The sequence below is a fragment of the Neodiprion pinetum genome, chromosome 2, assembly GCF_021155775.2.
Source record: "Neodiprion pinetum isolate iyNeoPine1 chromosome 2, iyNeoPine1.2, whole genome shotgun sequence".
NCBI lineage: Eukaryota > Metazoa > Arthropoda > Insecta > Hymenoptera > Diprionidae > Neodiprion > Neodiprion pinetum.
The window spans coordinates 16,824,167-16,840,763 of record NC_060233.1 but is presented as its reverse complement, the minus strand read 5'-3'; the positions used below and the strand labels follow the sequence as shown (position 1 = coordinate 16,840,763).

At 38.6% G+C, this 16,597-nt stretch overlaps 1 protein-coding gene across 5 annotated transcripts in view; it reads left to right on the top strand.

Annotated features, from left to right (window-relative positions):
- LOC124212733 (esterase E4-like) overlaps positions 1-16,597 on the top strand; it is a 53,918-nt gene that overhangs the window by 18,787 nt on the left and 18,534 nt on the right. For 2 of the 5 annotated variants that reach the window (XM_069133450.1, XM_069133449.1), the window contains exons 5-7: positions 26-189; positions 759-1,075; positions 1,145-1,698. The exons of 1 other annotated variant lie outside the window; for it this stretch is intronic. In XM_069133450.1, the coding sequence (XP_068989551.1) occupies positions 26-189; positions 759-1,075; positions 1,145-1,340 (677 nt within the window). In that variant the 3' untranslated portion in view covers positions 1,341-1,698. Of the gene's footprint in view, positions 1-25; positions 190-758; positions 1,076-1,144; positions 1,699-6,164; positions 6,497-9,520; positions 9,669-9,805; positions 10,152-10,390; positions 10,754-16,597 lie in introns of those variants that run through there. 2 more of the 5 variants (XM_046613069.2, XM_069133447.1) reach the window with 2 other exon arrangements.

Genomic DNA, 16,597 nt, shown 5'->3' with positions numbered 1-16,597 from the left:
TCAATCATCTTACTTATTTCACCAGCGATGTATGAAAATGCGGATCGGCTTGTAGAGTTTCTGGAAAACTTTGATTATTTGCTGCCGATTATGTTGTACTGGTCGTATCAACCGGACTCTGGAGCCGCTTGGGTCAAGGCGGCCAAGTCGTACTACTTCAATAACATTCAAACAATGAATAGAAGTGAGGTGAGTGATAAGATATTCAAATCTAACGATTCGAATGCAATAAGCTTTCGTACTGTATGCATATCCAGTTATGTAGGAGGGCTGGAAGTCATGAATGTTTTCAAACTAAAGAGTTCCAGTGGTTATATTTCCCAGTCATATGATGTCGCTGAAAAATTTAAACATCTGAAAACTGATCACGAAATTCATTAACATATTTGACAGAAATTCACCGATAGTTGGCACAATTATGGAGTTTGGTCGCTGCAGTCATCTTTTGACCTGAACGAATGATTTCTACCATCATGTGAAATTGATACTGTACGCGCAGATTATATCAGGAGCTTATACCTTACCAGTCTCCCAATTGAAAATTGTATTCCAGTAGCGTCGTTTAGCAGAAATGAATCGAAAATAGTTGATTTCACAAAAAACTACAGGCTGTATGTAATACTTGTGGGTGAAAAAAGTTTATGTCGTATCAGTTCTGATGATCGTTGACTTGAAATGTTTTTTAATTATCCGTATCGTGCCAACTAAAGAATTGAGTGCTTAGGTGATGCGCCATTTATGAATCCCTTCTCTTGCAGTTGCTGACTAACTTGACGTTACTCATCGGTGACGCTTCGTTCACCTATCCGATGTACTCCTCCCTGTTATACCAGCATGCAGTGGCAGTAAATCCCCAATATTTCTACGCCTTCAGATATCGGGGCACCTGGAGTAACACTTACGTTTCCGGCAACACTTTGAACGACTACGGAGTAGCACACACGGATGACGTTGGTTACATTTTTCCAAATGTAGACTACAATATGATGTTAGCTCTCAACAAAACCCCAAATGAAAAAGATCTACAAATGAGGGAAATTATGGTGCAATTGTGGACATCTTTTGCGAATCACGGGTAGGTTTTTTCCAATAATGAGAATATCTGATGATACATATGATTCACAACGATAGCATGCATTTTCAGTAAACCTTCAACTTCGTTTTTTCGTGGAAATACAACGTGGGAGCCGTACTCGAAAAAGGACAATTTCCTACAGATAGGGGACAGATCCGAAACCACGCTGGAGGTTAAACATTTCTTCGCAACAGAGCGAATGCAATTTTGGGCCAACTTGGAAAGAAGTACGGCAGAGGCAGAAGCCATCGGGTTCATCCACTAATATGCCACCGCTAGAAGATTTTACCGTCAATATTTATCGACCAATCAAACGCGGTATTCCTGTAAAAATGCCAAAATCATCGAAATTCTGCATGCAATGTCGAACAAAAATAAACAGATACTTTTCCGTATATTGCGAGAATGCGGCTAGGAAATTTATTCCAATAATTAGTAGTATTTCGCTTACAGAAATACATTTCTCGTCATTATTAGTGCTTGAGGGTAATTTTTTTTTTAGATGTTTGTATTCGGCATTGTTTGTAGAATTGCGTTCATTACAGCATTTTCACAGCAGTGATGCGTAGGTTTTGATAATATTCAAAATGTGTGACATATAACGCAATCTGTAACGACTGAATATAGCATCCTCTAAAGAATGAATTTCCTTTTTGTGATCTCACTTTCATGCTCGAAATTCGTTTTGTACTCGGCATAATGTAGGTGCGAAACATACTATTTGCTAGCTTTTCATTCATCATGATAAGACTTCGAAATATTAATGAAAACGATAGCACAGCTATAGACTCAATTTGTCAAGGATATTTTCGTGTTTTCTATATCTTCTAAATTCTTACCCAACAATGAACATTTCAATAGTATCTATTCTTGAGGAAACTGCGATGTGTGATGGTCAGAATGTGTACGATTTGTGTGTACGGTGGCGTTACGCGATAAATGGGAGTCTTCGTCAATCAAATCGAATATGAACACCCTGGTCGGTAAATGCCATACGCCTTGGGCCAATAGTAGCAGCAATGTTAACGAAATTCGTGCCACTGTGATCTGATTTGAGTGTTATCCGCCAGACGATGTTATTATCACCATGGTTTGCATGTTGGTAGCATATCTTCTGACGCAGCGTTGCAATAAATTTCCGGAATTTTTCCGAAAATCAGTTGGATAGCTTTAGCAACATCTTGATGAAGAGTTGCTCCATGGAGATGACTATTCAATATGTTCCATTCTTTCGTTTCTTGCTATCGAGAATCGCTTTGTATCAGAAAATCATTATGCAGCAGCGACTCGTCATTTAAAATGATGTGGTGAAAGTTAGCCATAATACCTGTTTCAAATGTTTTCACACAATCACTGTTCCGCCTGATCGCGAGATCACAATCAATGGTGATTTTCTGAATTAAATCATCTATCAACTATTCCTTGCATATAACATGAGTCCTTTCGTCTTGTTCTACCAATTCTTAAGCCTCATCCTCGTGCGTTTTTTTTACGTTTCAGAATTCGTCCACTCGATTAAAACAATATCATACCTATGTGAACCTAGCACCCGACTTAAAAAAACTCAATCATTTTTTGTTGATTCTTGTAGGTTTTTGTAAGTAGTTGTTTGTAGTAACAATGATTTCGTTTGTAGTAGCGCCAAAAAAAAAACATAAGGGGTTGAAATGCACAGGTGCAACACACCTCGATAGAATCTACTTCCAGCAGTAAAATGAATAAATGAATAAATGAATAGATTTAAAAAAAAAAAAAAAAAATGTCACCCCATTTTGAAAAAAATCGAATTTGTCGGTAGTTTTCCGTACAGAATCGTTTGTAGTTGATTGCAGTGAAGATATTTTTGTTTGTAGTAAAAGGGAAGAAAAATATGTTTTTTTTTTTTTAGCTTGAATTTCTGTGGCCCTGCAGCCAACTAATGTTTCGAAATCTTTTGTAGTTGTTTGTAGTACAATTTTTTTCGTTTGGAATTCCTTCAAAATTTACTACAAACGTCCTACTCGCTTCGGAAACGTTAGTAGTTGTTTGTAATACTGATTTTTTCGTTTGTAGTTCCTCCAAAATTTACTAAAATCGTCCGACGTGCTTCAGAATCGTTTTTAGTTGATTGTTGTACCATTTTTTTTGCTTTTAATAACTTTGTTATGTTTCTTTCGTTTGTAGTAACTTCGTTTCGTTTGTCGTCATTTGTGGTAGTGTTGATTCCGTTTGTAGCTGTTTATAATGGAATTTGTTTGTTTTCAATAGTCTTGAATCAATAGGTAGTCCTTGGACAGGATGAGTAGGTTTATATTGTATACGCCGTTAAAAAAATGTACTTACATATCTATATATTCCGTTCATTCCTTGAATAAATTCTTCATTATATGTAATCGTCCAACTTGTACCGCCGCTATGTTGCCGATGTTTTTTCAGCTAACCTCAGTGTGATGTATACGCGCACGGAAAGTAGGCAGTGTATAGAGTCAACACTGCCAAGCAATGCGAGCGCATACGTACCGCTAGGAGGGGGGCTCTCAGCGAGGAGAGCCGGAGAGCGTCTGAGTATACGAGGTCGTAGTCGGAGATACACGCGGAATAAAGCTTAGTTATATCACACCTGTGTATTTTGATTTCCCTGACCAACTTCCCTACCGGATCCCGCACCCACGCAGGCTGATACCTTGCACTCAGGTTTCTGGCCAGTCCATGATTTATTCAAAACGCCCTGAGAATGATCCTGTTGCTCTGTGTTGATAACTGGACATTTGGTAGAGAGGTAGATTCGAGTCATAAAACGTTCAGTCTGCAAAACAGTTCTGTACTCTGAATAACGTCTGTTCTCTTCGAAGTTCGGTCATGTACACCTCTCTCGGTTAGGACTGCCGACCATATTTCTCGCCCCGGCGTGTTGCCCTCTCCGGCCTCTTGGAGGTAGATTCGTTTGAAATTACGAGGCTGATACTATCAAAAAGCTTATTTAATCAAAAATCGATTATTTTTGGTCATTCTTAAGATTCACGCCTGCGTAGGCAAAGCTCCTTTTACGGGCGAACTTAAGTCTACATCTAACCAAAGGAAATAGGTCAGAGTTCCCAGACAGTGGTTAAACAACAGATATTACTTATTATTCATCGAACCACAAATAACTGAGAAAAAAGTCTTGTTATAGTGAACAGGATTTATTTACTGTTAACAAATCATATATTTGAATAAGGCCAAATAAATATTTAGTTGTAGATAAGAAATCGCGCATTTGTATTTACTTTTTTCGGTGAAATGAAGATTTGTTGATAGTTAATGAGTCATCTATTTCTTTAGAATTAGTATCCTGTGGTATAAAACAGACGAACACAATCATAAACTACTCAAATAATGGTACCGGATGAATATTTATTAATAGTTGATCAATCATCTATTTTATTGAAAATCGTATTTAGTGATGCTGAGCTCCTTATTGCCTCATTATCGTACTACGGATACAACCGCTGTCACTTTTTCCAAACCTACACACTCTGGAACGGACGAAAAGCGCACGTCGTTCTTGGGGCATGAACTTTACGTACCGTGCGTTTGAATCGAATCGGTGAGACGAACGTCGGAATGTTTACGTGTGAGCCGGAAACAAATCTTACATCGCACGTACCTAACCTCAAACATAATATCGCGCATCCAGATCAGGAATTTATGAACAAAAACACGCTGCACTAACACTTAAATGTTGAAAGAAGTTCGGATACGCCCCAAGTTGTAACATCAGCTCCATAACATTACCGTTGCATTGTCACACTGGTTTTTATTGTAAATCAATCGCTCGGCCGACGAACTGCGTTTAAAATATACAGAACGTGCTTGGAACGTGCGAATGGTGAGTTTATGAACTTGAATCCTCAAATAAGATTAGTTAACTGTTAATAAATCTTCATGTGGCATAACACGGAGTGAAATCTTTCACAATTAGTGCTAATTTTTTGATAAAAGAAAAAAAAATTCGAACCAAATCTCGCTTTATCAGCCACAATTTTAGAGTATCTTTTCAATAATAGACATATTTTAGTGAGAGTTGAATATTATACTCAATTCAAATACTATAAAATTTTGATTCTAGTTGTAACGGCACATATATTCATTACACGGTAATAAGTTTTTTAACGGTTAAAAAATGGTTCCTGAAAATATTCAACGAAATATATTTATTTATTATAACAAGACTCTTTTCTCAGAGTCCGGTACATATGATTTGAAATGAAGAAATCCGGGTAATTATTGATACTCAGGACGGGATGTACTAATTCCAGTTTAATGTCATGAAAGACTTCATCAGATAGCAATACCGCTCTATTCGCTAAATTGAACATCGTAGCGACTTTTCGCTGTATCGGATGATGTGACAGATAGTTCAAATACCTTTTCGACCAAGTTGGTTTCTGATTACAATTAGTGAACAGGTAACCTGATCACTGATCGATAGATAAATGATGTATGAAGCGTTTATCACACAATCCAATCTAATGTATTATATCATAATATGTATAGTACATATGATATAGACAAATTACCTAATTGTCAGAGTTCTATTTAATATATGGGATCTCAAATAACTGAGAAGTGTTCAACAAATTTATTGATTGTGCAGGTACTTGATGCCATGGACTGACGATAAATTATTTTGGGTGAGTTATTGAAATTGCAGAATGAATTCAGTCGTCGTGGATAAAAAAAGATATGCATACTTACTCAGAAACTTGGATCCATATATACTGCGTCGAGCGACTCTAGGCGGTTTTTCAATGAGAAGAATTTCGCAGTGATGCGGCAATTAAGAATCTGCCTGGCAGTGATTAGTTTAACGAGAATCAACAACAGAGTTTCTTTACACTTCTTTATTATGTAAAGGGCTGGACGATACGAAACCATTGGAAATTCAGTTGGCTGTATCAGACTCGAGTATTTGCACTTATTGTCGGTGTGAAGTCTGAAACGTGAAATGAGGAGTGAGTATCAATAACTAAGGTGGTTTAACGCATTGCATCTCCGAGTGATACCGAGACAAATGTATGTTATATTGTTTGTGCGACGGTCGTTGGACAGCTTGAATATCATGTTTGACGATTGGCATGTCGAACTCGTTCGCGATGGACAAACAGTTCGAAGCCATAAAACAATCCCACCAGCAAGATTCGCCAGATTCGAGTTTGTTCTCATCGGACAACGACGTGTGACGACAATGGTTTCATATTCAGGGGCGGAGTGTCTTTTTCTCTCACTATTGCTAAGCATTTTTTTCGCGTCGAGTGCCGGTTACCTCGGTGGAACTACTCAACCGGAAGTGACTATTCCCCAAGGGACTCTGCGGGGAAAAATTATGACCACCACCCATGGCCGAAAAGTGTCGGCCTTTCTGGGAATTCCTTATGCGCAACCACCGGTAGGAAATAAGCGGTAAGTGAAGTACATAAATTTAGTGCTTACCGATTCCATTATGTTTTTTATCATAGGAATCATCATGTAAATGCAACTGATGTGGCACTTTTAACTACCTACAAACTTAGGAATTTGGAATGGGTGGAAAGGTCCATTAACACAAAGATTGCATTCAGTGAAATAATAACAAAATACGTTCGTTTCATAGCTTCGAATAAAAAATAATATGCCCCAGAAGTACAAATAAAGTGAAAACTTCTGACGAAAACATCTATAAACCGAGCATTGAAGAGAATGCATACTGAAAGATTTATAAAGAATTAGTTCAGGAACAACACGATCCATAATTCACTGAAATTGGCCGAATGGGTCTAAAAGCAAGACATGTATGAAAATATTGTAAAAAGATCTGAAGGCTACATACACTTTCGTGTGAAAAAATTCATACGAATCATCCTAATTCAGTAATTTTTTTTTTTTAAGATGAATTTTTGATATCGTAATATCTTAATTTTAAATCTTCATTCATGAAACAGTTTCAGACTGGCCATGAGCCAACCCTCGAACTACCCGTTCTCACACTGCAGCTTCCAAGTTTGTAGATAAAAAATAATAATAATAACTAATTCGAATTTCATGCTACAAAATCAGATTCGTTATCAACGCTTTTAAAGCTCTCGGATACTATTTTGCGTGAAAAAATGACAATTTCTAAAATTTTAATCCACTATAATGGATCCACCATTTCAAAGTTTGGAAGTCTAACCTTGGATTTGTTATCGGTGAACCAAAAAACTTCGCCTAACAATTTCTACCAAAATCGGAATCTGTTTAGATGTTTTGCCATCATATTGGATTACTTTTTTCGATTTCACAATCGGACTTCAAATTCGTGATCAGCCACCTGACAAATTTACGAGTACCGATTTTCATCGAAATTCAAATGATTTTTGTTCGATATCAGATTATTGAATTCACCAAATCTGGACTATGCAAATCTGACCTTAGATTCGTGATAAGCGACCCAAAAACCTCACGATACCAATTTATATTTAATTCCATTTACCCAATCTTAAGATATCATCATTTTTATCCGACGTTTTGTAATTTTGTAACTCGAATAATTGAAAACGTACCGAACCGATGAAAGCCAAAATCATCGGAATACGGTAACTCGGTCTCAAGATATCGTCCGGCAAAGAAATTGGTTACATATATACATACGTACACTTGGGATGTCAAACTTCTGTTAAGGGGGAGACCCAGTTGGAACGTCCAGAAAAAGACTTTTTTTCCGAATTTTTTTTGGCCAAACGACAAAATAATTTATAACAACAGTTTTTTCATATAAAAGATATATATTTAAAGTACACATTATAATTTTTCAAAAGAAAAATATTATAAAATAAGCCAGTACGAGGCAATGGGCGGGACGTTTGCAGAAAAAAGAGGTAGTTGCGGTGATCACTCTCGCGCAGCAATGGATCATCTGAATCCAACAAAAGAGGGGGGGGGGGATCTTCGGTTAATGATATAATGATCCGGATCAACGAAGGGTTTTGAAAAATTTCAATTTTTCACAAAATGGCGGACGTTGAAAGTCAAAAGTGTCGTTTTGACCAAAATTTCACTCACATTTTTGGCAATAAAAAAAAATAAATAAATGTCCAAAAAAAAAAAATCCTCATTTCGTCCGGAAGACAATTATGTATAGAAGAAGTGAGACAAATTTCAAACCGATCAGTAAAGCCGTTCTCGAGTTACAGTGATCACCGACTTCGAAAACATGGCTTCGAGAAAAACGCGTTTCAAGTTTTGGGTACGATTTGTATGCAGATAAAAAATTTAATTTATAACTTACATTGGATCGTCTGTTCCTGGGCCACATACTGCGCCGTTCTCCGCTTTGTTAGCTGCACCTGCAGCAGTTTTTCGTTGACGACGAGCTACCGATGCCTCTCGAGTATTTTCGAGGGAGCGCCGGTTTGCTTTGTCAGACACGGCGCCCTTCGAAGTTATACATCTTTGCGAATAACGGTCCGATTTGCATGTCATCATTCGGAAAATACTCTTGAAATATTGTTATTTTAGAAAATGGAAAAAAACGATTTTTTCAAAATGCTAACTGGGTCTCCCTCCTTAACGGACACCTCCCAACAACGGATTCCTCTTCAAAACGGACACTCTAAACGTCCCCAGAAGTATAATTCAGACGTTAATATTGTTCTGAATAGCATACACTATTCAGTAATAGACAACATTTTTCGTCCCGAAGATGTCCGGTATTGGCAAGTTTCACTGTATAGAGAACAGTTGATTAGGCGCATTTTTGATTTATAGCAAGATCATCATTTGAAGAATCATTCTTTGACCGTTTCTTTCGACTATTCAATTGAGTCTGTATACTTTCGAAAACACTGTAATAATTATAATTACAAAAATGTTATTGAACACTCGCGTACACTTGAAAACACAGTGTTCGTGAAAACAAGAAAGTTATCAAAAGAAGTAGATATACTTCAATAAACAAAGTTTGCAGTTCCTTCCATTTCCGTAAGTGCGTGACATAACACTCACAATGTCTATACAACACTGACAAACCTAACTCTGTTTCTATGTAATCTTATCTGGCGTTTGTCAGTCGAACTATGTGAAACTAAATATTCATTTATTTCCAACTAGTGGACGGGTTTGTTTGTTAAGATGGATCAGATGGTTACGAACGGAAATTAATTCGAAGGACTAGGGTTGCACGATTTCATCGGGTTCACAACAGGTCAGATACAAATCTTGATATGAAGGTAAGCAAGGTGCGGCTCGGAGTAACCGACTGTTAGACCCAATTTTAAACCTGCTGATTAGGCGATAAGAATTCTATGGGTGAATGAATATCAATGATGAATATATAAGAACAACATTCAAAATAGCAAGGTCTTGCGAGAAGCAGACATACCATCGGTTGAAATGTTTCAACTGAAGAAGTCGCAGCCTTCGTTAACTCTCGTCATGAATCCGATAACAAAAGTTCTCTTTGTATCGCAGATTCGCGAACCCCGTGCCGGCGGGTGGTTGGGAAGGAATACGAAACGCTACTGCCGACGGAAACTTTTGTCCCCAAATAAGTGGCACAGACCATATCACTTACCTTGGAGACGAAGATTGTCTAAACCTGAACGTGTTCACACCGCAGGTAATCATTCCCATCAAGTGAGGCTTGCTTATTTGCAGGCAAGCCGGTTGCTGTGCGAGAATAGAAGCATGAGTTCAAAATCAGAAGTCTTGTAAAGCAAACATAACTGGATTTGACTTAGGATCCTATACATACAGATAAGTGACGGTAAGGACTCCGCGCTACTTCCGGTAATGGTATACGTTCTCGGTGGGAGGTTCATGATGGGGTCCGCTAATTCATCGGTGTACAGCCCGAAGTACCTTTTGAACCAAGATGTAGTTTTCGTTACCTTCAACTATCGTCTGGGTATTTTGGGGTTCTTGAGCACTGGCGACGAAGTGGCTTCCGGAAATTGGGGCCTGAAAGACCAGGTCCTTGCTCTCGAATGGGTGCAGCGTAACATCAGACACTTTCACGGTGACCCTGATCGAGTGACGTTATTCGGCCACAGCTCAGGGAGCGCTTGCGTTTACCTTCTGACGCTTTCGAAATTGACAATTGGTAAGATGGAATTCAGAATGAAGTCAAACAAGGCTTGAGGTGATATTCAACAGACTTGATTGATGAATATTGAAATCTTTTAACGGGATGACTGATATCACATTTACAATAATCAGGACGACGTATTCTATTTTTACAACAAGTACGACGTACTGAAAAAATTTTCTCCATCGATGAGTTGACGAACCTAGTTATAATCAAATGCTGAAACATGGCGTAATCAATTCACGTCATTACAGGACTCTTTCATAAGTTCATCATGCTAAGCGGATCTGGCCTTGTGCAATGGGCCTACAGACCCAGGGCTGTCTATGCAAAGCGCGCATTTGAACTCGGCAATTACGTTGGCTGTTTGAATAACACTTCGGATTCTCTCGTCAGGTGTTTGCGTAATAAAAATGCTTTGGATATTACAACCGTGTTCACACGGTTTTACGTGTGGCATTGCGAACCATTCACCACATGGGCTTGTACTGATGAGCCAGATATCAAGGGGGCTTTTTTAACAACTAGCCCTGCAAATATAGTGAGAGCTGGTCAGATTCGTGACTTACCTTGTATCATGGGTGTCGTTGAAAACGAAGGTATAGCGACTACTATAGGCAAGTGAATGCAAATTTTTTTGGTTTGATCATTTCACTGCGAATTATGAGTATCTCACGGCTGATTTTGATAGAAAAACCCAGAAAGTGAACAGAATGGCAGAAAATAAGCCGTAAAAACAGTACAGTACTTGCCCGCAGTAGTCAACCCTTCGGCACCTTTAAGGTGCGTTCAAAGAAGCGCTGTACATCTCGAGAACCCGGAAAGCCAAAACTTCCACACCGCTGAAGCGATCGCAATGAAACTTGAGCAAGTAATGCCTTATTTTGGCAAAAAGTGGAGCGACTTTTTATTTTTTCAATATCTTGAAAAAAAAAATTACAGATTGGTTACCACTCACACAAATTGAGAAAATCATCACAGTTGCACTGAATGGATGAAACTATCTGGTATGATGCCACTGTCAGTAGTTTAGCGTACATTCGTAGATTATTAAAACATAACTCACTACCTGATAATTCTGCTATTCTGGACTTTTACCCACTAAAAAACAAAAAAAAAATGATAAAGCTTGGTCAAAAGTTACCAGGTCAAGGACCTGGACAGCCAGAACTATGGAGCGCTTGTCCTGGGAGTCGAATTTCACGAGGTCGTGGTCCTGGAGCGCAGGAACTACGGAGCGCTTGTCCTGGAAGTCGAGTTTCACGAGGTAGCGGACCTGGAGCACAGGATCCAGGAGATAGAGAACCTGGTACTCGAAACCTGCGGAGCACGATTTTCATACGTCCTCTCTACTGCGCGGTTGTTTCCGGACTGGGGAATCCGGCTAGCTGATTTTCGTCGTCGACGAGTACTATAGATCAATTGCGTCAAGGGAAAAAAAATTTTGGGTGACGTCACGTTCTGAACATCGGAACTTTCTGCTTAAAATTATAATTCCAGTTTATTAAAAACTTCTGTACTTGGAGAATGAGCGAGGCAAAACAGGAGAATAGAAAAAGGCTAACCATTGATGAGAAAGTAACAATTATTATCAATTGGTTGAATACCGGTGAGTCGGGCCATAGGCTTAGGCATGATTACGGTATCGAAAGATAGACTCAACCGAAAATTAGGAAAAATAAAGAAAACATTATTCAGTATACTTCAAGACCAGCATGAAAGTACGAAGAAAAAGAAAATCACAAACGTCGAAGATAGTGGTTTTGAAAAGGCAATTTACAGATGGTTTGTGTAACAGAGAACCTTAGGCGAACCTCTCTCACAGGCGATTTGAGCCGAAAAGGTTTCAACATATCACCAACAAATATTTGGTGCAGCATCTAAGTTTAAGGCGAGTAACAGTTCGCTCGATCGTTCTAAGAAACTTCACGGCATTTATAGTCTTACGATTCACAGTGGGACGAAATCCCGAAAAAGGAGAGTAAACCTTAAATGAACTTCGATTCAAACAACAATGATGTCAGATTTCGAAGATAGTAGTTATACAGGGGTTTTTGAGGTCATTGATTACGCATTCAAAGTAAACATTTGCCCAAATTTTACTTAACAAGAAGACGACGAATGTCACGTGGCTTAAAATTGAGAAACAGAGAAATAATATTCATCTATATTATATAAAATCCACACATCAATACTTAAAAAAAATTTATGTATAGAAACGAAAAAAGCATTTTAGCAAAAGCATCGTCAAAAGTTTCAAATATTACAAAACAAATTAATGGAATACAATTTCCTCGTCGGACTCGTCAAATTCAGAATCATTTCCTGCAGTAGATTGACATATTGTAGGTGAGATTAACAATTCTACAGTTTCCAGAGATAAACTGCATGTTTTTTTCTGGGGTAATGTACATTTGGGGACAATGAATCTGAGAAGGCTAATTTGTTACACTAGACATTTATGTTGGCAACACAGAGAAACCTACAGCGCCATAGACGGTCGAGTGCGAAACAAACTCAATCTCATAAACATAACGTAACCCATGCCCGTTGAATCTAACCTTAGAATACGTGTCAATCTAACAAGTTATTATCCCCGCGGTATTCTAGGGTTATATTCGACGGTCATGGGCAGCCGCCTGACACACGCTTCTAAAAGAGGTTCGCAAAATGTCCCTCGATTCTGCCGCCAATCTCCACCACTAGTGGCGCTAGTGGTCGTCTGACAAGCTTGCGCGCGGTCAGCGAGGGCAGCGAGAGTGTCAGAAGTCTACTAGCGCCACGTAGAGAAACTAAAAAACGGGGACAAAACGCGTACAATTTTGTAGTATACGAACTGTGGTGAGTGTCAGGGGGCTGGTCATGGGTTGTGTCATGTTTATTGAGATTGAGTTTGTTTCGCGCTCGGCCGACTATAGCGCTGCAGATTTCTCTATATTGCCAATATAACTGTCTAGTGTAAAAAATTGGCCGTCTCAGATTCATTGTCCCCAAGTGCCCGTACACTCGAAATGTACGGATCAGATGTTATCATAAGCCGATAGGAAACATCTTCCATTGTTCCGGATCTTCAACACTTTCGTGATAAATCTTCTTCAATAGTATTGATGTCTTTGTTTTTAGCTTCTTAAGCATCTTCCGATAGTTGGCGGATCGGCAATAATGCATGAGCTATTATTTGTGGACCATGAACAGGAAGTTTGCGCATCGCGGTAAATGTCAGTGAATTGCAGACCCTTCCCTCTTTCATCGTTAACATCATTTTAAATTCAACCGAGAGTTCGTTCTGATTTAGTATTGTTTCGTAAAGAACAAGTGTATTCATCTGATTTTCGATGTAGCGTTCTTCGTTTACAGTCAATTTTGTATTTTAGTTCAAAAACTGTAATCTTAGCGGCATACAAGTCACAATATCCACAAGCATCCGTTTTTTCATCGACAGACACGAGTTGTATTGGCACAGCTGAAGTAAAAACACAGTTGAATCCGACGTGTTGTCATCTTGAAACTTTTGTCTATATGTACACTTTGTCCAGAGTTTCGATCGTAGCCCCACTTGCAAACAAGGGTCATCTGCTTATCACTTTCGTCAGCAATACTCGAAATAACTTCACGTCGAAATAATATAATACGCTGATCTGTATGGTTCAGTAAAGCCTGTAATATAACTCTGCTTTGCTCTCTGCAATACTAATAGCCGTACGGGGTGGATAACACACTTTTTTAGCTTCTGCCACTTTGGAATTGGGAGGCATACGGAAGTGCTGTCAAATGTTCAGAGATCTCGGTTCTTGGTAGTCATTATTCGACATTTTGCGGTCCATCAGATAGGAAAGTGCAGCATCTGCGGATAATGTAATTTTGGGTGTTATTTCACAGAGCCTTTCGATACCTCGAAGTCTTCGTTAGACTCGTCAGTGTTGCATCCATCACAATTCGAGGAGCGAAGGCTCATTCGAACAGTAGTTGATAACTTGTTCGTAGTCAACGTTTCACGGATTTCTTCGGGTCTCTTCCGTTTCTATCTTTGACTTACGGACTAAAAGTCTTTCGATGGGTGACCACCCTTATTGGTCGGTGTGTTCTGGGAATTAGCAGCTACAGGAAAGGATACATTAAGCCATGACTTATATTTCTTGCAAAACGTATTTTCTTCCCTACAAACCGATTTCCACATTGTTCTCATTTTTTTAACAAAAACTGAAAAGGACTGCCTCACATGATTAGGTATAAGCACCGAACGTCCACTCTTCTCGGAAATTTGCAATTTAAGGTGTTTCAATACAGCGGGTAGTCCCGTCCTTCAAATGCCATCTTCGTGTACGGAGTAATATTTTTCCCACTAGGTCCTATAACAAAGCCGCAGAGAATTTGAAACTGATTTGCATATAAAAACTTCAAATATTTAACGTAAACTATAACAAATGAGGCGAGATCTAAGTCGTTGAGTAAATTAAATTTTTCTGAAGCGATTTCGTTTCATCTAGGAGATCGTTCTCTGATATTGAGGAGACAAAAACACGAAAACGTAATACTCATTCATATGATTTATGACAGATAAGACAATATTACACATGCTGCTTCTCGTGAAATCTTGAACATAAATTATTGAAGACATTTATTATAAACAATGTGAATCTAAAATAACCATGCTAGTTTGTTATGAAGTCTCGGTATATGTTAGGACCGGTTTTATTATCCTATTGTACGTACTGTGAAATTTGCCGCGTCGCGCTGCGTACCCGCTCATGCTGTACGCGACTTACGACCAAAAATCATTACAGCCAAAGGAGCAGGTGGGAGCGGGCGATTCTTATGGATTTCGTAAGCTATTAGCCTATAACCTATAACTCTGAACTCGGATCGTTGAAGAATATGGTAGAAAATGGTACTTGTCATCTGTTTGAAAATTGAGGTCTATAGAATCATATCGTTTTCACGAGAGCATCGAGTGTGGCCGTATTTTAGGCGGTCGAACATCAATTCCTGATTGAACTGATACAGAAATATTTTTTACACATCTCCAGGAGTCCAATCCATCTTGAAAAATTGAAATCGCACAATTCACACTTAAAATATAAAATTTTGAAGTTGACTGCTTCTGCTTTGTATTCTCGCGCAATGCGTGCACCGTCAATGACGGTCAACTTTGAACCGAAGTTGCGAGCCAGGTACAGAGGATTCGCCTTCTGTTTTCGGGGTTTGAATGCACTAATTATTGCTCTACCTGACGCTTGAGTCAAAATTCACTGAAGCGGATTTTCATTTTTCGAGATTTACTTCGCTTTTCAAGGACTTCGTCCCACTGTACGATGATCTAGGGCATGAGGTGATAAAGGATCGTTTTACTATAATGGTATGCGCTGATGCAAGTGGATCCCATAAAATTCCTCTTTTATTCATTGAAAGATTTAAAAAATACCTCGGTGTTTCAAAAACGTTACAAATCTATCTGTGATTTATAAGGGTCAAAGAAATGCCTGGATGGACCGAGATCTTTTCCAAGTGTGTTATAGAGAGGTTTTCCCACCCAACGTAAAAGAGAAACATGGATCACCTGTGAGATACCTTCTTCTCCTCGACAATGTATGCTCCTTCTCATCCAACGACCGAAAGAGCATTGCCGATGCTAGCCAAATCATGTACTTGCGGCCTAACGTAATGTGACTCACCCGTATACAACCGATATAACAGGAAGTAATTGTTAAAATGACAAAAATCTATAGAAAACAAGTGCTTTTGGAAAGTGTGCAGTTATTGGAAACGATATTCACTCGCTTAAAATCAGTTTACGAGATTTGAAACTTTCTTAACGAACGAAAAAAGTTTCATTCAATTTAACCCAATGGATATAACTGAATATGTGATTTTCAACTGTAAAGTAAATGTATAATTATGATTTTACGTTAAAAACTACTTACTTCGATGACATTTTTTTATCGTACTCTCAGAATATACAATGTTCCAATCAGACCTTGAGCAATTTCCCTACATATTTCGTTCGATGGAAAGTGTGACGGCTACGAAACTCAGTTCTACGCATATTTCTAGTGGCGAGACTAAGCAGGGTCTCGGGGAAATCTGTACTGTAGAAGGAGAACGTATGCAAGAGGAAATTCGTTGACTATTGAGGGGCTGACTACTGCGGTCCATTACTGCATTTTTCTCCGTACCTTTTATCGCCTCGGCAAATCATTTCAATCAATAGACGTAACATTAAGTATGATCAACATTTTTGTCATTAGATATTTATTTGCTGAGTGAAATGTTGTCTTTATTTCTCATACAATTGTGTTCCATTGAAGCATTTCATTCGAATTCTTCTAATTCCATTCAAACGTTCTATAAACTTTGTATAAATCGATCCGTATTGCTTATTTAGATAGATAGTCCGTGCACGAGTTAAATAGTTAAGTGTTTACTGTTCACGCTTTTTAGAAATGTTGCAAATCGAAGAAGTC